This window comes from Lonchura striata, chromosome Z, assembly GCF_046129695.1.
Source record: "Lonchura striata isolate bLonStr1 chromosome Z, bLonStr1.mat, whole genome shotgun sequence".
NCBI classification, from domain to species: Eukaryota; Metazoa; Chordata; class Aves; order Passeriformes; family Estrildidae; genus Lonchura; species Lonchura striata.
In genome coordinates, this window is record NC_134642.1 from 22,769,933 (window position 1) to 22,794,362 (window position 24,430).

At 41.8% G+C, this 24,430-nt stretch overlaps 1 protein-coding gene across 1 annotated transcript; it reads right to left on the minus strand.

Moving 5' to 3' along the window:
- Positions 1-239: 239 nt before the first annotated feature.
- On the minus strand, positions 240-23,565 carry SAXO1 (stabilizer of axonemal microtubules 1). The gene is given in 10 exon segments (XM_077790388.1): positions 240-492; positions 494-809; positions 812-940; positions 1,721-1,805; positions 1,807-1,901; positions 1,904-1,927; positions 6,282-6,422; positions 6,425-6,472; positions 21,862-21,924; positions 23,343-23,565. Coding segments are annotated over 10 exon segments (1,377 nt in total).
- Between the last annotated feature and the right edge of the window lie 865 nt (positions 23,566-24,430).

Sequence of the window (24,430 nt, forward strand, 5' to 3'; positions counted from 1 at the left end):
TCAATAATAAAGTTTATTACTAAGAGATCTTTCTATTACTGTCTCAGGAGGAGGAGATCTCTCAATTAATAAGCAAGAGTTAGGTGGGAAAAACTAAAAAAATACAGAGAAACAAAAATCAATATGTCTTTTCCCTGGATTTTATGTTCTTCACTTGTATAAATTAACCAAAAAAAAGTCAGTGCCAGGGAATTAAGTTTATTTTAAAAGTTCTCCTATATATGAAGCCAGCAACTGTTTTAAAAGAAGGTACGAAACAAAATCAAGCTGTCAGCATCAGTTTTATCAAAGATGTGGGTCTTTGTAAGGACCAGGCATCTAACAAAGCCCTTTGGTGTGTAACTGGGAGTGTAGGTTGTTTTAGCATCTAGGAAAGTGCGATGCTTTGGGCCTGACCAGACAGGTTTATAGGTTTACATAACTGTGAGAGAATGAGGCCCATGATGGGTCCAAAACACAGCCAAGAAATCTATTGGTTTTGCTGGGAAAGTTTGGAGCATGAGTGATAGGTTTTAGTCTATTTCATAGCCAAGTCTTATAGTCTTCCTTCACTATAGAAGAGCTATTAAATGGCTCAGTAATTTTATTAAGCTGGGCCAAAGATTGACACAACTTGGCTGGCTTTTCATTTGGGTGTTTCCAATGTGTCCAAGTAGTGGTGTGAAGGTCCATTTTATCCAGATGAGAAAGATATACATCAGGTTTTCTGATGAATACAAGAGACTGTAGTCAAGCTTTGTGTTTTTCCTGAAATTCAGTTGTAGAGGAGAAAGGAAGACAGGGGCTGGCTTTGTCTGGTATAGTTTTGGAAGTTTGGTTGGCTAACCAGCCCACCCCAGGTAAGGAAATTTGTGTGTAGTGAGGCCATCAACTGAAACATAATTGACCTTGCATTTCTGAATTTTATGTACATCGTGTTTCACCAGAGGAGGTGGCACATCACAGAATCACAGAATCACTGAATGATGAGGTTGGAAGAGACCTTAGAGATCATCGAGTCCAACCCATGTCCTAACACCTCAACTAAACCATGGCACCAGGTGCCACATCCAACCTTTTTTAAACACATCCAGGGATGTGTGGTGACTCCGCTACCTCCCTGGGCAGACCATTCCAGTACTTTATCACTCTTTCCATAATAAAAATTTTCCTAATATCCAACCTGTATTTCCATTGGCGCAGCTTGAGACTGTGACCTCTTGTTCTGTCAGTTGCTGCCTGGTGAAAGAGACCAACCCCCACCCAACTACAGCCACCTTTCAGGAGGTTACAGAGTAAGATACGGTCACCTCTGAGTCTCCTTTCCTCCAGCTCTCTCAGTCATTCCTCACAGGGTTTGTATTCCAAGCCCCTCACCACCCTTCTCCTCTGGATGCACTCAAGTATCTCAATGCCCTTCCCAAACTGAGGGGTCAGATCTGGACACAGCACTCAAGGTGCAGCCTCACCAATCCCAAGTACAGGGGAAGAACCATCTCCCTGCTCCTGCTCGCCACACCATTCCTGACACAGGCCAGGATGCCATTGGCCTTCTTGGCCACCAGGCCACACTGCTGGCTCATGTCCAGTTGGATGTCAACCAGCACCCCCAGGTCCCTTTCTGCCAGGGCACTGTCCAGCCACACCATCCCCAGCCTGTAGCACTGCAGGGGGTTATTGTGGCCAAAATGCAGGACTGGGCACTTGTTAAACATCATCTTATTGGACTCTGACCATCCACAATTCAATCTGCAATTGGTTATGCACTCAAAGGGAGCCTTGCTTTTCTGGCTCAGATTCAGAGGTTTACAACTTTGAGTGGCAGCTAGACCCCCTGTAGAAGTTGTTCTGGACTGTGGTTCTGTGGTAAAATTTCTCTTTTGATGGGGCAAACCTATTGTTTGGTCTGAGGTGCTCTGTCTTGGTTCATTCTGCAGCACGCAGTCATCTGAAATGAAAGAAGAATCATATTGAAATCTCAACTGAAATTCTTTGACAAGTTCAGCCACATATCAATATTATGATCATTACATTTTCTACTTCAATAAATATTTGTTTATGATGTAGTGTTTCACAAATTTTATTCAAAGAGCAGCTGTAGAATGCATTATACACTACTGTGTTTATCCCCAGAAATGCTGTGCATCTGCACAGAAAGTTAAATCAAATTGGCCTGTACACACTCATGCCTATAGAGATGGTGAAATACTATGAGGGAAGATTCAATTGTATTCTCAGTTTCACAGAGACATTTTCTCCAGGTAACTGACTGGGTGCCATCCTCATGCTCAGTAAACTAGGAATCATGGAGATGTAGCATCAAGGCAAGTCCTTCAATTTGCTTCAAACACCTTCTTCCTCCTGGGTTGTGGCTGGCTCTGAGCACCGAGTATGCCTGTGTCTGCAGAAGGCTTTTTGGATGTCTCACACAGCATCTCTAGGACAAGGAGAACCAGATGTGACCATTCCCCTGTAAAGGCTGAGCTGCAGTGCTACACTTCATCTTTCTACCCTCTCACTCACTTGGCCTGATGGCTGACCTGATTCCTCAGCTGCACATCTGGGATGCTGCCTATTGTTTGCCAAGTTCAGAGGCTTGCAGCTCATCTTGATGTTAGCAAGCTGTGCTGTGTAGCATCTCCTCAGCACTTGGCTCTGCTCTCCATGGTGCTCCGGCTGTCAGAACAAACAGAAACTGAGAAAGAACTTGCAACTCTGTTGCAAGAATTTTTTTAATTCTTCCTTATTAGAAAAACCGTGCTGAAATTTGCAGAATAAGTTTGCACTAATGTGAAACACTGAATAGTATTGCAGAAATAGCCCATATACCAGAAATCTTGCTATCCAAAGTTATGACTAAGAAAACATTTTAGGTGATATTTTAGGGACATTCATATGTTCCTTTCTTGACAGAATATCAGGAAATAATTGAGGCTCTGTAATCTGAAAAGATTTGTGCTATCACACTAGGAATCTATTGCAAAGCTGCCTAACTCTCTTACCAGTGCTGAGGCCAGATGACCATAGTTTTTACCATTACAAGTAATTTCATGCAACTTTCCCTAGAGACCATTATGGTTACTGGTAGGAAGTTGAAATGAAATAGTCTTGGAGCTAACCCAAATGGTGTTTTGTGTTTTCTTTTTATAAGTTTCCTTTCTTTCAAACCACACTAAGAATCAGAAGGCAAATAAGTTTCCAGTTGACTCTGCACAGGAACGAATTCTGGATGTCAAAGTACTATAGAGTAAATTATGCAAGTAGGGTATTAGGATTCTCCAATCCAATCAGAATTTGGCACTTCTGTTTCCCTTGGGAAGTAGGAGATGTCCAGGCACCACCATACTGGTGAGGTGCTGACCGTGTGCCCATGCCTAGGGTATATAATTTTCCTGGAGAAACAATCCAACAGGGTAAACCAGGAACATGTGTTTTTACAGGAAATGCATTAATAAAGTGTTTAAAAGTGAGAAGCTAATGAGATTCAGACCACCTCTAAGAGGAAGTTTGTTCAGAGATCTCACATTTCAGCTGCCAACCAAGAGTTACCAAAAAACTTTTCAGGTCCTCCCATCATCTTTGTTGGAGAACACTCTGGGCATTTTGGATATAACCACAGCTCTTGCAAAATATTCAAAATATGATAAGCAAGTCCATCTGTCTTCAATCTTTTAAATTTATAAGCCCTAGACGTTTGGAGACCTCATAGGCATAATGAATTTATTTTACTTACTGTAAGCCAGCAGTGCTACTATTCCTTCAAAATATGTTACAGTTCTATTGTAACTCTAATTCTTAACCATAGATATTAATATTTTCCCATGTAGCAAGATCTTGAAAATATTAGGGGGTACAGGAGGGAATGCAGGATCTGAACCGTATGTTTTTGGAGGGCTAGGCACATCTTTCTATAACCAAGCAAAACTTAATTAAAATTAGATTCCATATCTGAAGATAGGCAGAAACAGCTATGTGTGTAGCCTGGAGGAGATGAGAACTTTGAAACTTTAAGTTGCAAAGTCATCTGACACGAACTGTGATAAGTAATAGCAACAACTTAACCCTACAGTGTCATTTGGTATATGATGTGTTCAGTGGGAAAGAACAGGACACAGCACTATTTTAGATGCTGTTCCAATATTTTAGTTATGATAATTAATTGAATACAATGTTCCAAACACTTGGGTAGGTGTGCTGCTCCTGGCTGAGGTGGAGTTAACTTTCTTCACAGTGGCTGGTATAGTCCTGTGTATTAGATTAGTGCTGAACACAAGGGTTGATAATACAGATATGTTTCTGTTATTGCTGAACAGGGCTTTCACACAGCCAAAGTCTTTTCTTCATTTTCTACACTGTTTATTTTTTGTACTCCATTCTGGTAAGGAAGCTGGGGGTGCCTGGGAGGTTGGGAGGAGACACAGCCAGGAGAAGTGACCCAAACTGACCAAAGGGACATTCCAGACCACCATCATGTGCTCAGTGCATAAAGCAGGGAGAAGGAGACTCTAGACAGGCATTTGGAGTGATGGCGTTTGTCTTCCTAAGTCGCTGTCACCTATGATGGAGCCCCACTCTCCTGGTGATGGCTGAACACCTGCCTGCCCATGGGAAGCAGTGCATTAACTCCTTGGTTTGCTTTGCTTGTGTGCACTGATTTGGTCTCCCTATTAACCTGCCTTTATCTCAACCCATGCGTTTTCCAGCTTTTACCCTTCTGATTCTCTCTCTGATCCTGCTGGTAGGGGAGTGAGCGAGCAGTTTCATGGGGCTTGGCTGCTGCCTGGGGTTAAACCATGACAGTAGGGATCACTAAAACTTAGCGATGCTTAGAGAACAGCACAATGAAAACTTGCAGTTTTTGTTGAATCTGGACCTATAAGAGAATTTATTCAGTATGCAACTTGATCTTTGAGGAGGCTTGGACAAAGATTTCCATTTACAGTGTTTGGAAAAATATTGTAAATTATAACCAAGTGTGGCTGTGATACCTTTTATTTGAGCTCTGGAGTTACACTTCATGTGCTGATTTAAACACTGAAAAAAGACCAAAAGATACATATGTTTCAGATATGGAGAAGTTAAGGATATCTAAACACAGAAGGACAGATCCGCACCTTGCACATAGGAGACTTTTTTATTGGTTTCACTGAAGATATTCCAATGAATATCATCTGGTGACATTGCCTATGCAGAATAAAGTCTTCAAAAGTGTGTAGATATGGATACTTTGCACCTGTGGGTCATATTCTTCACAACTCAAGTCATTCTAAAGGGACATTTCCTATGTGTTTGATGTACAAATTGCAGTTTATGCTGTTGCAAACATGCAGCTGCAAACAAGCAGCAGTTAGAATAAAGTAAAACTTTCAGTCATTTAAGCCAGGTAATTTTAATTATGTATTCACATGCCTGTTATTCCCCAACTTCTTTCATCATTTTTACTTCCAAGAAAAAAAATGTCTGTTTACATTGGGACAAATCTGCAATAATAAGCAGCAGTCATAAGCTATTATATTTGCACAGCATACAAAATGAAGTAGAGAAATACACTAAAATACTTATCTGTCTATCCATGTTAGCTAGATGAAAGGTGAGCAGAGAGAAGGTAAAATCATCTGACTTTCTACTTATGACTTACTACCAAAACTATTAGGGGTTCTTATAACTGTGTAACTGAAAATTTTCTCCCAGTGCATGGGGAAGAGAATTTGTGATGTTGAGGGAGGAGGGGGAAAAGCTCCCACAAAGACAAACCACCAAGTTAGTGCAATTGAGAAACAAGGGCATAGTCAGATTCACAGCTCACCTGTTTTACCAGTAGTAGAGCTGGAGAGCATTGTGTCTATATTTCTTGTATACATCACTTGTACATTCCTGGACTAACGCTGCAGCAAACACAGAAAGGGTCTCATGCTTCTTGAACTGCTCAGACCTAGGAAATTCTGTATATTTTAGATGTGTCTCATCCAGTAAATATATATATCAGCTATGCAATATACCAGAAATATGTTCAGTACATCCTAAAGGTGCTGTTGTTGGATCAACATACAGGAATTCCCATGGCCTTGCTTCTACCTAGGATTCCTGTAGGCCTGTTAGATATGAAAATGAGGTAAATTCAAAGAGATCTCAATGCTACCATTAATGCAGTGCTGTATTACCAATTACCTACTTCTGTCTATATGACTCCTGCACAGCATGTTAGCATACATACAGAGAAGGAATAAAAACTGCATTGATCTGTCTTCTTAAAAAATGAGGATACCTGTGAAGACCTGAACAAAGCTTCAAGGGCAGCTTACCTTTGCAAGTGGTTCTTGTATCCATCTCGGTCCTGGTGCTATGTCTCCTCTTCCCAGGAGAGGCATGAAGATCCTTGAGACATAGTGTAGGAGGAGGTAAGTAAATGGAGGTCAAATCCATATTCTCATGTCTCTTGACAAGCTTTCAGATGATTTAGGTTTCTGTGGCAACACTTCATGAGCTATGTAACCTGTGAAGAATAATTTCATTATTTCTTTTTTGTTGCAGAAAATAATATGCTTCTTTTTCTGGACACACAAAGAAATGAATTCTTTCTCTTACCTCCACTGGCTAAGAAAGTTTGGATATGATACAAGCAGTTAGTGAAATACACAAGTCTTTGCATTTTAAAACATAGACACTGCAAAAGGAGCAGAGGCAACTCCTGATAACCCCAGCCAGGCTGGGTTTCCCCTTCTTTCCACCCAGCAAGGGCAATGGCTTTACACAGAGCATCTCTGTTCTACAGTGGAATTACATCAGAAGACATAACTCCTTTTAAAGGGCAATAATTATAGCAGGCTTATAATTATATAAATTATAATAAAATAATAATAATTATTATTATTATTATTGTTGTTATTATTATTGTTTTTATTATTATTATATATAATTGTAATATAATTATATATAATAAGTATAGTGTGTATAGGAAACAAAGGATAGAGGCAACAGCAGCCTTCCCAGACAATATGCTGGACACCAGTTCAGCCCAGGCTGGGGAGGTAACATCAGAGCAATTTTACAGTAAAACACCAGTCAGGCAAAGAAACATCAGCATGGCCAAATAGTCAGCTTTTTCTCAGATATTGCTTTAAAAGAGCTACTTAAGATACTGGGGTAGTGTTACTTAACTTACTTAAGATACTGGGGTAGTGTTATTTAATAGGACAACCTTGCAGAACCACAAGATTAAGAAGAAAACTTGACCATCCAACTTTCAACATCCTCAACCTATTTCACTGCCCAAATCATTTGGTACAGGTCAGAGAGATTTCTGCTAGGCACAAGCAAATTCACTTTCTTACATCAGAAGTACTTCTCCACTGGTGTGCAGATCTGTTTAGACCATTGGCAGTCAGCCAGGAGAAGCAGCCAGTATCCCACTTTGCTTCTGGAGGGATGCTGAATGGACAAGAGCCTGAGCCTCTGAATACACTGTATTAGTGATACATTTTAGCAAAATATACAAGGCTCTCAAAAGTCTGTGTAAAGTAGAAGAGAGAATTCACATTGCAAAATACTAGATATAGTGGTAAAAACAGAAATTCAGAAGTAAAAACTAACCAACAACCTCAAGGGGTCCTTATGTAGATGGCACACATGTTCCAGCCATTGGCATACTGTTTTCAACAATCTAAAGCAAATGTAGTTTTTAAGAAGGGCCAAGAAAAGACAAGCTGGAACACATCAGATATCCAGCATCCTCAGCAGCAGGGAGAACCCAGTAATGGAGAGGGTCTTTTCCAAGCTAGTCACTGCCCAGTTCCATGTTTGAAATAGTCAATAGGTACCAGAACCAAGAAACAGATCACAGGCAGGCAATACTTTACCAGAGGCCTGGAGTGCTTTCTGGCAGTAGGTATGAGAAGGGGATGAAGTTAGTAGAGTTCTGCATCAGAATGAATACTGCGAGAGCTGAAAGAAGTCATCACTCTCCATCATTTACAAGCCACCCTGGCTAACCAAGGAGGCCGCAAAAGACTGGAGATTAGCAAGTATTACTCCCATCTATAAGAAAGGCTGGAAGGAGGACATGGGGTGCTACAGGCCTGTTAGCCTGACCTCAGTGTCAGGGGAGTCATGAAGCAGATCATCTGGAGTGTCATAAGGCAAGTGCGAGCCAACCAGAGGATAAAGCCCAGTCAGCCTGGTTTGTGAAACACAGGTTCCAGGTCCTGCTTGATCAACCTGATTGTTTTCTATCTGATTAGTTAATGAAGGAAAGCCTGTGGATATGTCTACCCAGATTTTTGTAACACCTTTGATGCCAATCTCCTAAAGCCTTCTCCTGAGAAACTGGATACTCCTGGCTTGGACAGTTGCTCTCTTTACTGGGTAAAAAAATGTTTGAATGGCTGGGTCCCAAGAGTGTTGGTGAATTAAGTTAGATCCAGATGGGGTCCAGTCACCAGTCATGCTCCCCAGGACTTAGTATTGGAATCAGCCCTCTTTGGTATCTTTATCAATGATGTGAACACCCTTACTCAGTTTGCAGGTGACATCAAGCTGGGCAGGAGTGTTGATCTGCCAGAGGGTCAGAAGGCTTTACAGAGGGATCTGGACAGGCAGGATCTATAGGCTAAGCCAATGGCATGAAGTTCAACAAGGCCAAATGCCAGGTCCTGCCCTTCAATTGTGAGAGACTGAAAACATTAAAGATTTAATCCAAATCTGAAAGAGCTAATGTCTAAAACATTTGACAGAAGAGAAAAGGAATGCTACCATGCCAACTACATAAGATGTGCTTAGAAAAAAGGGTCTTGCAGAAACAGCATAGTGCTTCTCTGGGACCAGCTTCCTTATCTTGGGTAAATATTTTTAAAAACAAATTTGAAACCATGAGATCATCCAAATCCTTCAAAAAAGTTAGAGAATGACAAAATGTGCATGCAAGGACTAGTCTATAAATGGCACAGCAGAGGGAGGTGAGAGCAAATGTATCCATCATCCATGCAACTGCCATCCAGAGGAAAGAGACCAGAGGCAGTACTGGAGCCCCAGGTGGTGACATAGATCTGTTTCTTCAACTTATATTTTCCTAACTCTCCTTCTTCCTTTCTTCCTCTGCTTAAAAGTTTGAATCACTGCTGCAGGCTGTTCAAAAATCACCATTGTCACATTTTGTTCAGAAATGTTTCATCTGTGGCTGTCCAGAAAAGTTTAAATCATTGCTGCCACAGACCTTTCAACTTACCGTAAGATTTAGATAATTCCTATCATAAATAAAACTTTAATCACATGGCATTATTTTGTCATAATTCAGCCCATGAGGACCCTGAATATGGACTCCATCAGAGCAGGCAGTGCAGGACTGTCCTCTGGGGATCTGGTATGTTACAACAGCCCCCAGACAGTGCTGCAGGCTGGGGGCAGTGTCTGGAAAGGTGCCTGAGGCAAAGAACTCAAGGATGCTGGTCAGCACTGGCTGAACATGAGGAGCATGTGCCCAGGAGGCCAAGAAGGCCAGTGGTATCCTGGTTTGCACCAGCAATAGTGTGGTCAGCAGGACGAGGGAAGGGATCATCCCCCTGTGCTCATCACCGGTGAGGCTGCACTGTATTCACTTTAGGGCCTGGCACTCACTACAGGAAAGACACTGAATTGCTGGAGCGTGTCCAGAGAAGGACAATGGAGCTGGTGAAAAGTCTGAAGCATAAGTCCTATGAGAAGGGATTCAGGGAGCTGGGGCTGTTTAGGCTGCAGAAGAGGAGGCTCAGGGGTTACCCTATCACTCTCTACAACTGCCTGAAAGAGGGTGTAGCCAGCTGGGGATGAGTCTTTTCTCCTTGATAGGATTACAAGAAATGGCCTCAAGTTGCACCAGTGGAGGTTTAGAATGGATATTAAGAATCCCTCTACAGAAAAGGTTGTGGAAGATTGGAATATGCTGCCCATGGAACATAGCTGGGACATGGTTGAATCCTCACTTCTGGAGGTATTTAAAACGCATGTAGATGTGGCACTTAGGAACAGGAATACTGGTAGACTTGGTAAGTTAATGGCTAGACTTGATGCTCTTAGGGTTTTTCCAATGTAAAGGATTCTCTGAGTAGAAATGGGCGGTGATAGCTGGTAGGACATCAATAGTCATGGTCTTCTCTTAAGTCTCTACTTCAATTCAGCAAAGGCAAGAGTGATATTACTCAATATTGTGCTTCTGATGACACAGGAAGTAAATGTGGGGGTAAGTTTTCTAGCTTTACTTATTAAATCTTTCATTATGTTTTATTTCCAAATGTTTGTAATGGTTCCTCCTTAGATACCACTTCCTTCCTATTAAATGCTTTGTTCTTATGTTAAGCCCTTCCCATATACCCATCCATCAACCCTTGTACCTACCCCTCTTTCCAGTCCCTTCTATGTCAATCTATGCAATCCTGCCCCTACTCCCTGTTACTCATTGCAAACCCTTCCCTTCCACACAGAACCTTCCCTGTGATTTGCATAATTCCCTGCCTTCCACTGGTTACTTACATATACTTTCCTCCCCTCTTGTACCTTATTGGTTGTTTGTTAATGTTAGTCCCACCTCATGCTCCACCCTGAAGTTAGCCCATTGGTTGTGAGGCTGTCTCCTCCCAGGAGCCAGACCCCTTTATAAATTGTTGTAATCCCTTGTTCTTGGTTCTTTGCCTCTTCCCCCTTCTTCGTGTTCGTCTTTGTAACCTCTGCTCTGTCTCCCTCTCGGGGGAGGGATAAAAGCTACTTGGGAACTGCAAGCAAAAGTCTGTCCCTCCTTTCTTCACCACGATCCAGTCAATGAGGATTTTACCCTGAGATAAGAGTGTGCTCCAGTCGGCCGCTCCTGGGAAAGTCCCGCGTGTTGGCCGCACAGCTGCCCTCCACCTGCCGGCGGCGTGAGGCGGGGAGCGGCTACATGTGATGAGCACAAGGAAAGGGGTCGAGCTAGCCGGACTCACCCCTTCTCCCAGGACTGTAGTTGGTGTCAAGGAAATATCAAGATCAGGCAACAGCCACCGTTTGAGGAAAGGAAAGCTCTCAGATCCATTTTAAAGGCTGAGATTCCTACTTTTCATGAGTTCCTTATGTGGATGAGTACTTGGAACATCATTCTCCACGGAGAAGGGAAAAGCCTCAGAAGTGAATTCCATGAAGGTAATGGGTACAGTGTAAGTATGAGGACTTCTAAACATCAAGACTGAGGAATAACATAGCTGAGAAAAATAAACAGCCCAGCAATCCAACAGTGTCAAGTGGAGTTCCTCAGGGCTCTATATAGGCAATGGTGCTATTTAATGACATAGTCAAAGGGATCAAGTGTATTCTGGGCAAATTTGAAAGTGACACCAAGCTGAGGGATGTGGCTGACACATTGGAAGGACAGGATGCTGTTCAGAGGGAACTGGATAAGCTCAAGTATTGGGCCGGTGGGAACCTCATAATGTTTTACAAGACCAAGTGCAAGGCACTGCACCTGTGTCAGGGCAACCCCCAGTACCAACACAGGCTGGGGATGAACAGATCAGCCCTGAGGAGAAGGACTTTGGGATGCTGGGGAATGAGAAGCTGGACATGACCCAGCAATGAGCACTCACAGCCCAGAAAGCCAAACATGTCCTGGGCTGCATCCAGAGCAGTGTGGGCAGCAGGGCCAGGGAAGGGATTCTGCCCCTCTGCTCTGCTCTGCTCTGCTGAGACCCACCTGCAGGGCTGCATCAGCTCTGGGGTCCCAGCACAGGAAGGACATGGAACTGATGGAGCATGTCCAGAGGAGAGTTAATAAGATGATCAGAGGGATGGAGCAGCTCTCCTGTGAGGAAAGGCTGAGAGAAACAGGATTGTTGAGCCTGGAGAATAAAAGGCTTCATGGTGACCTAATTGTGGCATCCCAGCACCTGAACGGAGTCTTGAAGAAATACAGACTTTTTACAAGAGCATGTAGTGACAGAACAAGGGGGAATGGCTTCAAACTGAGAGTAGTTCTAAATTAGGTATTAGAAAGAAATTATTTACTGTGAGGGTGGTGAGGCATTGGCACAAGTTTCCCAAAGAAGTTGTGGATACCCCATCCCTAGTAATGTTCAAGGCCACGATGGTTGAAGCTTTGAGCAATCTGGTCCAGTGAAAGGTGTCCCTGCCCATAGCACCAGAGTTGGACCTAAGTTGGAACTAAGTGATCTTAAAGTTGCCTTCCAACCCAAGCCATTCTATGATTCCATGATGTCTCTGAAAGCAGCTCAGTCTGGGAAGTGCGAGACATCTCCATTACATCTGCAAAAATAAGAACAGTGGGAACAGACTGATTTTTTGAGTAATCTCCATACTAAAATGCCACTATGTATTGTCTGTCACTGGATACTTCCTTCTTTCTACACACTGGGACCAAGCTATAACAGGGTGGGCAATGCTCATCCTGTCAAAAAGAGACTTGGGATCCCACCCTCAGGTTTCTTCCCAGAGCCATAGAAGTTTATGTCCCTTTCTGGTTTGAGCCAAGCACTCTACAGTGAATGTGATTTACTGATTAAGGACTTCAGGAACCTGCCCACAGGAATTAGAGTGAAAGGAAGAAACCTCTGTTTTTATGTCTCATACATCATTCTTGGAAAAATTAGTATTTCCTAATGAATATATGTCTTCCAGTGTGACATTTAGTTAGATATTAATTACTCATTTGAAAGGAATTCTATAATTTCTTAATAAAGTCCGTGTTAAATTAATCACACAAATGTAGGCAATTTAGGGTCAGCAGGTGGCTGCCTACATTTGTACAGATGCTCTCTGTTCTATATTCAAGGGTACACTTCTGTATACTGAATTGTTTTCCACAGCAGCACAAAAAAGGAAGATGGCCCCAGAAGGCTTAAATAAATAAAGCAAATAAAGCTTACCATCTTTTTGCAGTTTCTCACTTGCATCAAAATTCCTTCTGTGAAATCATAAATCAGGAGTCATTTTTGTTTCAAAGGAATTTTGAGTTAGGACTTGAAAAAGGAAGTCCTTACAGAGAACAAGACAGAACACAGATAATCCCTGACAATTAAAATATTAGAAGAAAACACTTTTGGAGTGCAAATCTCAGGGACAAAAAAAAAAAAAAGATAAGCCACTTCCTTAAGAATTTTATAAAATTTTTACTTTCATGTAATTGAAGGAGAGGCAAATGGGAAGAAGTAAAAATAATGAATGTGCTCACTCTTGCTAGTCCATGTGACCTTTCTGGAATGGATTTTTTTGACAAAAACTTTCCGAAACAGCACTGAAACTTTCTGGCCACACTTGAGGTCTTTCAGCATTCTTTGGAATTATTCATCATTCTCCAAGGAAAAATGATCTGCCTATTCTTCCTGCTCAGTTTTTGCTGGCTTCACATTGCTTTAGACCCCCTGCTCTCCTAAGGTCCGTGATGCATCAGGCCAGTCTTTAGCTTGGTTCTGGAGTGTGATGAGGAAGCCCTTATGTCAGTTTTTTATAATAAAACTGCTCTTAGACCTAAGTGGGGAAAATAGCTATGCTACCTAGCTCATTGTGAACCTGCATATGGCACACCCAGGTGCAATGAAGAAATGGCTGATGAGGAGCAAATTAATGGCACTTCACTAATACCTCAGTTAGTATCCCATTTCAACTCGGCTGCATGCATAGGGTTTGGAGGGACAGGGTTTGGAGTGACCAGGAGGATGAGGGGTCCTGCAGATCAGCAGAAAAGGGGTGTGCAGTGAAGGTACCTCTCCGAGCACCCCACAGGAGTAGGCAGGGAACAGCTACATTTTTTCCCCTTGGAGATATTTCTGGCCTTATGAATTCTAGGGAACTTCTCAAGGGCTCAGGATGGAAAAAAAGGCCAGAACTGACTGCAGTAGCCCCAGTCTGCCATGGTCTTTGCTCAACAATGAAGTTTTCAGCATGATCTGGAAATACAACTGGTTTTACACCTCAAGTATTTCCCCCTTTCCCTTGTACATAATTCTGCATAATTTCAGAATGAATTTTGTTGAATTTGCCCTAAATGATAATGTATGCACTCAGATTTTACAGTGATACTAACTATATTATAGACAACAAGCAGCAGAGGACCATCAGTGGTAATTCAGCACCAACATATGATAGTATGAAAGCTTTACTTCTGCACCCACAGACATGCCTGAAAATATTTTTTACTGGAAAATAAAGGGAGAAAGAGAGCAAGACTCTTAACAACAAGGAGTGGAACAATACTAGACTTAGAGGTTTGCTACACTTTACTACTCCTGGTGTGATAAATATTTTTAAAATAGCTACATGATTCTTCAGGATTGAAGGCACTGTTTCGTGACTGCTGCAAGTCAGCACATTAAAGTCGGTGGAAAACAGATGAAATTGCTGTGTAAGCATTTTGATGTTGCAGTTGTCAAATTGTCTCCTTTTCTCTAAAACTTAATTATACCTATATTTTGGTATCCACTATGCTTGTTTGCTTAGCTATGGGGTTGGGATTTTTTTTTTTCTGTTATTCACTGGCTTCTGATTTTCCAAATTGCACTTTTTTTTTGACTGAGGTGTATGAAGTTAGTCTCATCAACACTGCTAATAAGAAAAAACAAGTACATAAGGATGGTGAGGCTTACTAGGAATTGTGGAGGAATAGCAGACCCTTTGAGGGTAAAAAGAATACAGGTGTTCTTCATTTATCTGAACAGAAGCTGAGATGAAACTCATGAATAATTTATCAGCTTACACTAAATACTTGTTTAAACCAGGGAGGACACCCTGCAGCTGAAAACCAGAATTCAGGATATTTGCTATGTGGCTTGCTACTGATCATTACTGTCCACAGAGGTCATGGATGCCATGGATGTTGTGGATACCATAGTACTACTGCTTGAGAGAAAAAACTGCAGCCCATAAATGGTTGAACTGTAATTCAGGTGAATTTAGCTGTCCCTTGCTAAAATTAACCCTCACAGGAAAAAACAGCATCTACTTAACCACATAATCTACTTCTTTTACCACCTCTAATTTCTGTGAATGGTCAGATTGAAAAACAGCATAGAAATCTCTTCTTTAGATGTCATGATGATGCTATGCAAAACAAGACAGGGATGTAAAAAATGCGGTGAAGAATTGGGGCAGGCTCTTATAACAGGAACTGGTTGCCCACAGTTAGGCTGCAAAGAAAGTCACTGAAGATGAGCCTTTATTTTTGTAAATACCTTCTCTTGCAAGCTATGGCGATACAGTAGGAGGCTCAGCTATCTGACTGAGTTACAGAAGAATAGATGACAGATGAGACGCTTCCAAAGGGAAGAAGTATCAAAGTATATCCCATACAAATACTGACTATGAAAGCAAAAGGAGCATATGAAAAGTAAAACATTCTGCTTTTAGATGGTGAAGAGATTTAAAGCAAGTAATGGATGTACAGTAAGAGAAAGTCTCCCTTGAGAGAAGTTTGAAGCCGTTGTGACCATAACAGTACAAAAGCATGTTAAACAGAAACATTTGGAAGATTATCATCTGTAATTCCCACACAACTCAGAAACTTTTTTGTTTGTGCCGTATCAGAAGGCTGAAGTCTGGGTGCCAAACATCACTTCTTTCACCAACACATGCATTCACCATATGTTAGAATAGATGGTTCAGTAGTCACCTCCAAATTAATAAGTAAATGTTGAGAACAGGCTTTAAACATTTACATGTGTGCAGTGTTCACTGCAATTTTGGACAAAAGTTTAGCAAAAGAGAAAGGTATCTGTAGATATATAGTGGTCATTAATGCCTAAGGAATGACCTAAAGAATGATTGCTTAATCGTCCAACTTTACTGTCATGGAAAACTGCTATGGAAAAGTGCAGTGATTCGGACAATATAAACATCATGGAAAGATCACAAGCTGCTCTATGAATCCATGTAGCTTTGAGAATTGAATGCAAATGTTGGATAACTGTTACAAGATAGTCATTTTACTTTAGAAGGACAGATGTTCTTAAGGTATAAAAACCCCTTCTGATGAGAAAAAACATTAAATTAAGTTATACATTAGGAAGAATTCATATTTTCTGTTGGACTGTTTCCTGTATCCACATTTATCCTGCATGGCAATTGTATCCACATTTACCCTGCATTGTCATTGAGCATTGTGGTTCTGTCTATGTAAAATTTTCGAAATTGCAGGAATACGCTGCTGATGGGAATTTTAATTGTTCCATTTTCATTTCTCTAATCTCTGCCACTGCTTTCCATACAGTCATTCCTATGCAGAAAAATTCAAATTATTCTGGAAATTTAGATTCAGAAAGTCTTACACAGTCACTGCTGTCTTAGTGCAGTATACATGCATTTGTGATCAAATCCCTAGGCTAACACCAGAGTGTAGAATAATATTTCTCACTAACACAATGCTTTATATGAAATGTTGATACACAATGTAATTAACAAACCACATGGATATTCTCAAAGACATTTCTGGAAACACTAGAAAATGTAATGGGACTTTTCTCTAGGATTTTTCTGTTTTGAAGAAGCAGGATGTAAGCACTTAAATAATTTGTGAGTCCATTTAGGGCCTCCTCCAGCCCTTTTGACAGACAAATAGGATCTCAGAAGGTATACCTTGTTCATTCACATTAAAATGCAGTTCCCACAAGTTTCCCATCAGAAAGGTCTCTGCAGGAATCAGGTATGTGCAAGGAATCAGGGTGTGAGCAGGGAAGAGGAACTCCAAAAACTAAAAAGAGCACATATGCTTAGAGGGAGGCTGAGGAGAAACCATGCTGAAGGACATGGAAGGCACTGTCTGTCCTTACAAGAGAACAGGCAAAGTAAAAGGATATGAACATATTGGAGGGAACTGTGGAAAGCCCTCAGAGAGGCTTCCAGGACTTGAGGAGGGAGGATGAAGTGTGTGATAACGGAAAAGGAGTATCAAAACACTAGGAAGAACTATCATTTGGGAAACCTGGATTTTGCTTTTAGTGATCAATTTGATTACATAATTAGACAGCTTGCATTGATTGTAGAAAAATCTGGCAAAATATATACTGTGTCTTTGGCCTGTTAAATCACCTTTACAGTACTGCATTTACTTGCAGGTGCATGAATTCATGATAGCTTACTAACCAGAGGTACTTGTCCCCTTTAAATGAAACCTTTTAATGCTATGTAGAGTGCATGAAAATATTTTTAATAAATACATACACAAACATTTGAAATCTGACATTCTTCATTCCTGCTTTTTGGTTTACACAGAGTTGGTCATCAGATATGAAACGTCATCATGGGCTTTAATGGGAATGCAAGTGCATGTCCTAAACTAATCAAATGTCACAAATGAATGACATCTTGCATATTGAAAGGACTATTTTTGTAATGATGTGATTACTTTTTCATAAATATGCTTGGAAAGGCTCTTCTTATATAATGAAACTTGAAGTTTTCATATGTAATTTTCTTAATAAGCCTGTCCTGGCTTGGGACAGATTTGGGACAAAACTTCCTGAAGGTGTCTCCTCCAGAAAGCAAATTCCAGCAGCTTCTCTCCCAACCAGTTCAGGAGAAAAATCTCCTTGGAGAAAACTGGAAAAAACTGTTTATTTAACAAGCAAAGTACTCACAAGCATGAAAAAATGAATCATATTAAACAATTAAAACTCTTTTTGCTCTGAAGAGGTAGCAAACTCAGAAAGTCCTTTTGTAATTCAGGGAGTCCTTCTGTGGGGTGCAGCTTGGCTTGCCCAGTCTCTCTCAGTCCCTCTGGGGTTCAAGCACGCATCCACAGAGCAGTTCAGGAGTCCCCTGGGTGATTGTCCTGGGATTCTGGACCAGAGAGAAGCTGAACAGTTTCAGCAAAAAGACACAGAAAGTCCTGGAAAATATTCCAGGACTTACCATACCTAATGAGGAAAACCAGCAAAAAAAGCAAAGAAAAACTCCCCTCTCTCTCTGCAAAAGCCAAGAACTCGGAGAACACTGGACTCCTTATCTCTCTCTGTGCTTTGAATACAAGCAGTGAGAAATTCCACCAGTTTCCCTCCAGCTCAGAAATCACATAAATTAAGATTGTCAGTAGCAGATCAGTCCAAACCTGCTGTTGGTATGGAGTATGGTATAATTTAATTTACACAACAAATACCAGATTTACCACAGATGAAGACTCACTTGAGAGCCACAGTTTAAAAGCATTTGTATCTTTTACTTTTCTTGGGTTTTTTGGAACTGCTACCATGTTTTGCTGCTAATAGGTCATTAAAGACAACTGCAGGCACATCACTATTTTGGATGTGGATTAGAAATCAGCATGTAGTAATAAATGGCAACAGCAGGCAACATTAGACTGTGGCATCTTGGACTCAATCTGTGATTTGTTAGTGGACAGGTGGGTCTGGGTAAGAGCAACGGACCTTAGGCTGGTTATCTCTTCTTACATGTCTGCCCATACTGAACATGTTAATGTAACTCAGCCTTCAGCACACAGGAAAATACAAAAGTTTGACAGTAAGTTTAATCAACCCATAGTTCAATGGATTACACTGGTTGGATTTGCTGTTTTACTCTGAAGAGAAAGACCTGCATGTGCTTACATTCTTTGATGGGATGGGTTTGCAATGGTGAATTTATTCTGCAATATTTGAATTGATTGAAAATATAATATTAATAAGTGTATCTAACTCTGGCATTTGGCTATATTAAACATATACTATGGCAAATATTCATTTATGGCTAGAGGGTAAACCCATCTTTGTTTCTATGGCTAACCTAGCTTGTTTTCCATTAAAAATAGCATAAAACATTTGCAAAAGCTGCTGAATTCCACATATTTTATCATTATTTATAATAGGCTTTTCACTGAAAACAATAATTCCTTCTGCACCATCCAGTATCAGTCCAGTCCTTTCTTCACTTTTGCTGTTTCTGTCACAGAAAACATGCATTCACATTTAACTGAAGTTTATTGCCAGAAAAATTAATTCTAGAAACAGAATGAAATCTTTTCTTGAGCTGAAATGCAATATGCAAGAATTCAAGCTTCTTAAAGCAACAGTTCTACATGCTCCGATTTTTCTTAATATAAATAAATGCTCTTGAAAAACTGTCAGCTGAAAGGACATCACTGAACAATGGCCAGGACTTCAGACCACTTGGAGACTAGCAGCCAGCCAGAGCCAGAAACCCACAAAAAGGCTTCACGTGCAACAGTTTGTCGTGCGGGGTTTCTTGGTGTCAGCTCTGATAAGCTATTTGGTTTCAAGTATCTAGCACAGTATCTCCACGTTTATCCAATAAGCATTAGAAATATTTGTGACTAACGTTAGCCTGCTGCCATCTTCTGGTGAAAAGTTCAGGATATTAAAAAACGGTAAATACCATTTTTCCCATTATCTTGGACTTTTATCCTACAGGAAAACAATTACTCGTGGAGTAATTACTTAGCGAGTAACAAGAAGGTCATTGATCTCACAGGAATTAAGGATCCTTTTTTCATTAATCCCCTTTAAGTGACCCTTTACCATACATGCAGTAACCTGGACTGCCAGAAGGACAAGGTGTATTCAGCATACCTTCTTAATCCACTTGCATTACAATTAGGTAAGTTTTAATTTTTTTATTCAGTAAATATTTTCAACATTTCTATTTTAAAATAACATGTAGAAAGGTATTAATTTAGGCCTCCTACTTATGCAGTAAGTTAAAATGTTACTGCCAGAGCATTAAACTGTAAGTCCTGGCTCACACCAATCCTTTTATCTTTATTCTTGGCTCACACCAATACTTTTATCTTTATTCTTGGCTCACACCAATACTTCTTTTATCTTTCTTTAAGATCAACAGCTTTGATTTGCAAGAACTGGCTGTTTATGCTCCCTGAGCACAGAAACTACATTGAAGAGTGGAAGTGTGACCACTGACTCTCAGTCTCAACCTTTGTCTTTACTGATATGACTAGCTTTCAGCAACCCCATGTCCCTGACATCAATGGAAAAGACTGGATCAAAGAAGAGGAACAGCTTAGGAAACACTTAAACAAATGGCATGCTGGGGTCCATGGAGTACCTATAAGCAATACAAGAGGATTGTAATTTTGAGGTGATTCTCTCTATCGTTAAAAGGTCGTGACAACCAGGAGAGGTTCCTTATGTCTGGGGGAGAAAGTAAACATCATTCCTGTCTTCAAGAAAGGCAAGAAAGATGTCAACCTCAGTCCTTGTAAAGATGGTTGAGTAAATAATCCTGGAAAATCAGTTCCAGACACTGGCTGTCAAGTCAGCTGGAGGAGATAATTTGACCAAACTGAAAACCTTCTACAAGACTGGGGTGGTAGACTCTTCTGTAGGATGAGGGACAGAGCAGTAGATACTGCATGTCTTGAGTTTGATACTGTCACCCACAACAACTTCATCAACAAACTGACAGAAATACAGGCCAGGTAAATGGAACATGAGGCAAAATAATGTTCTGAGCTGTTAGACTCAAAAGAGTTGTGATCAGTGGCACGAAGTCCGGTCAGAGGGCCACCACCAGCTGTGATGCCAATGACCGGAAAATGGGATAAAAGCTACTATATATATATATCCTTATAAATTACATATATAATGGGATACGTGGCACCATCAGCCAGTTTGTAAATGTTACAAAACTGGGAGAAGCAGTTGATACACACATTGTGTGTGTTGCCATCAAGAGGGATCTTAACAGGATGAATAAATGGGTCAATGGGATTCTTCACTAGATTTTAGTCTGAAAGCCTCTTGGAAAAATGACTGTTTCTACTTGTGTCACTACTGAACTCCTTAAAAAAAAAAAAAAAAAAAAAGACAGTGTGTAAATCAACTCTAAACAATTAATAATGTCCCAACACCAGGAAAATGATTCTGTCCCTGTCTCCTGGAGTACTTTGTAATAAATATGATAAACTTTCCTGCAGCTTTCTCTGACTGGTATTTCTACATGCAAACTAGTAAAATGTATACAGCTGTAATAGACAGACTGACAGAAATACATAAACTATGTGTGATTATGGATTAGGTTCATACCTTGGGATGATTGCCTACACATAAATGAATCAGAAACTAGCATTTGTGCCACAGAAAAACACCATCCAAAGTAAGATGTTATTTAGAAGTGATAAAATGCCCACAATATAGACAAAAAGGTGCACAACACTCTGCAGTTGTGCTTTTTGCCAGTTACACACAGAATTCCCCAAATGTAAACCAATGCACAATCCAGTAGACACAGCTGAACAGCTCCACATAGACTGAAGTGCAGGTATGTATCTCCAGGGAGGATGGTCCAAAAGCATTCCCATATAGAAGAGCTACCTCCAAATGGTGCCTCTGGAGTTAACCCAGCTGAACTTAAACACTGCAGGGGTTAAGACAGAGCTCTCCCTTCAGTGTTTTGCCATCACTACCAATAGAGTAGTTTCTGTCAAAGTTTTTCTAAATGATGCAACACAGAAGACTGAACCAAAACTATCAAGCCATTAATGTAATTCAGGCTTGATAAAAGACTCTCTGTCTGAAATTAATCTAAGTACTCATTGCTGATGGCACTTGCATGGAGACCACCAGAGGCTGATAGTGGCCAAACCCAAGGTTTCAGGGACAAGCCTTGGTTAACGGGAATACCCAGGTCCCTGGAAGGGCCAAACTGCAGAGGACAATGTCCCCAGTTCAGTTTCCATCATCCAAGGAAAATGATCGAGCCACCACTGCCCGCTCCCAGAGGGTAAGTGGGACTGGAGCAGGGAGGATCCCTGGCAGGTGGCTGGGATTCCCTTTTTCTCTTCTTTTCTGCATTTTAACCACCACCCACGCCCAGACTTGGGCTGTATTCTTGCATGTCCCTGGCGGGCGGGCGGATTTTTTCTTTTCCGAGGGGGAGCTAATCCCACTCCGTCTTTTGCGGGGGACCCACTTTTGATGGCTTCTTCTTCTTCTCGGAAGGCTGTCTTTTCTATCCTCTCCTCCCTATTCTGGGCTATGGGAGCAGGGAGGGTAGAAAGGACACAAATGGGACAGAATTGCAGATGGCGACACGTCAACTATGGGAGAGTTGTTAATATCTTATGAAGCCCTTCACATCCACACATTTCATCAGCTTCCAGCCGTGTCAGGCCCCTCTCCTGTAGATTTCCCCCTTGGCTTCTGTGAAGCCCCACCTCCCCTTTTCCCCACAAACTTCCCCAAACCTCCTCCCTTGGGGATGGCAGCAGCCAAGCCACCCCAAACGCCCTGCCGGACACTGTTATCCTCCCTTAGGGGCGGCATTGGCCGTGCCTCCCCGAGCGAGATGCAGTGCACCCAGCACCCCCTCCCAAGATGGCACTGGCCATGCCACTTGGAACCCATTTTCCTGCCATGACCCTTCTCTTCTGCCCAAGTTTTCCCACCAACCCCACCCCTTCCTCAAGGACCCTGCACCATCCTGCAGCGAGCCAGCCTCTATTGTTGGGAGGCGGGGTTGGATTAATCCCCCAGTCCTTTTTCTGGGTCCTCCTCTGGGGGAAAGGATTGCCAGAGGCACCTCTCATCAGACGACCTTTCTTCTTAGGAAATCACCCCCCTTTTGGGGGGACCTCCTTCAGAGGAAGATGAAGCCAGAGACTCAGACTGGGAATCCACCATTTTGTTTTCCCCCTAAAATGGCGGCACCCTGGTCCACCCCTTACCAATCCCCCTTTACAATCATGACAATCACTAATCAAGTGATTGTCTGATTCCTCTATCCCATCCCTTAAGTGTACCTTCCCCAAGGCTCCCTTTTTATTTCGATGCAAGCTTTCCTTTTCCTTACTACTTTTCATAATTTTGAAATAACTTATTTGATTGAGCTATATTTTATAGAAGGAAAGATCAAGCTCTTTAATTATTACCCATAATACTATGCCCACTTCACAATCAAACAATCAAATTGGAGAAACCACGTTGCTGCTCGCTGCTCCAGCTCTGCAAGAATCTAAACATCACAAGCGTTGCGACAGATCAAGTCAGGAATCCTGCTTCTACCCCTGATCTGGAAGAATTTGTTTATGACTATTTTGTGCATTTTATCTTAAGCTTTAAAGTGAAGATTTTTACCCCATGTGTTATAATTATGATTAGTTTATCTTTATCTGATGCCTTTCAATTTATTATCTTTTAGTAATTTGTAATGTTACTATATAATTTTTATGCTTTGTTAATTTGTTTAAACCTCAGAACTCTCCTTTTTGTAAAAAGAAATGGGGAGATGTTGAGGTGTGGTTTTTCTTTTTACTAATGTTTGTTCGGTGTCTGTTTGCCCCCCCCACCCAGTCCCTTTCCCCCCCGAGTTGCCGGTTTTCCCGGGCTCTTCCCTGACCCCCACCCCGTCCGGGTTGTCCGTCCTCCCTTTCCCTGCCCACATTCCCTAGCTACCTTGTGTTTCCACCTTAAACCCCTCCGCAGCTCTGCCCTCGTTGGTTACAGTTCCCGCACTGCCCCCTCCTGAGTTCTGGTATAAAAGCTGTGTCCGCCCGCCCCGAGGGTCTTGGGGCTCACGGAGTGAACCGCCCTCGTTACACCCGAGTCTCCTCGGTCTGCCCTCGCGCCGATAGCTGGGGCAGCAGAGCTCGCAGGGGGCACGGCCGAACCGAACCATCTCTCCCTTCCCTCCCGCCGCCCAGCACGCCGCCGCTCAGGGTAACGCGCGGAGGAGCGGACCACGCCACAACAACTCGTATTTTACTAGTCCCTATTCATCCCATCTTCCCCCAATCTGTTTTGGCTGGGGTAGAGTAGATTTTGTTCACAGTGGCTGGTATGGGGCTCAAACCACTAATTTTGTAGTTTTCACCCTTCAGACTCTCTCCTATTACCTGCAGAAATTAATTCACAGGACTGTACTTGCATTTTTTAATGCTCAGTGAATTAGTGACATTCAAACATTCCTTCAGCTTTACTTTTCAATAAAAAGACTGCTGTATGCTCAGTACAGACAGACCATACAAAGCACAGACTGCAAAGCTATGTGTTATCCTGTATGTAACTTCAGAGCAATTTATGTTTTGTCACAGCAACAATTTTATTATTTGATATGCTACTGCCAGACACCATAGCACTTGGTACAATTACAGAATGGGTCAGGCTGGAAGTGACCACAGGAGGTCATTTGGTCCAGCCTCCCTGCTGAGGCACAGCCATTTGCAGAGGACATTGCACAGGGTCATATCTAGATGGGTCTTGAGTATTTCCAGTGAGGGAGACTCCACAGCCTCTCTTTTCCAGTGCTCTGTCACTGCACCATAAAGAAGTTCCTCCTCATGTTCAGGTAGAACTAACTGAACATCAGTTTGTTGACCCTTGTGCTATTGCTCGGCACCACCAAGCAGATGCTGGATCCATCCACTGACACCCTCCCCTCAGACACAGACACTGAGCTCCCTTATCAATTGATTCTTCCTGAGACTGAACAGGCCCAACTCTCTCTGTGTATTGCTCATATTATAAATATTATAGTACTGAGA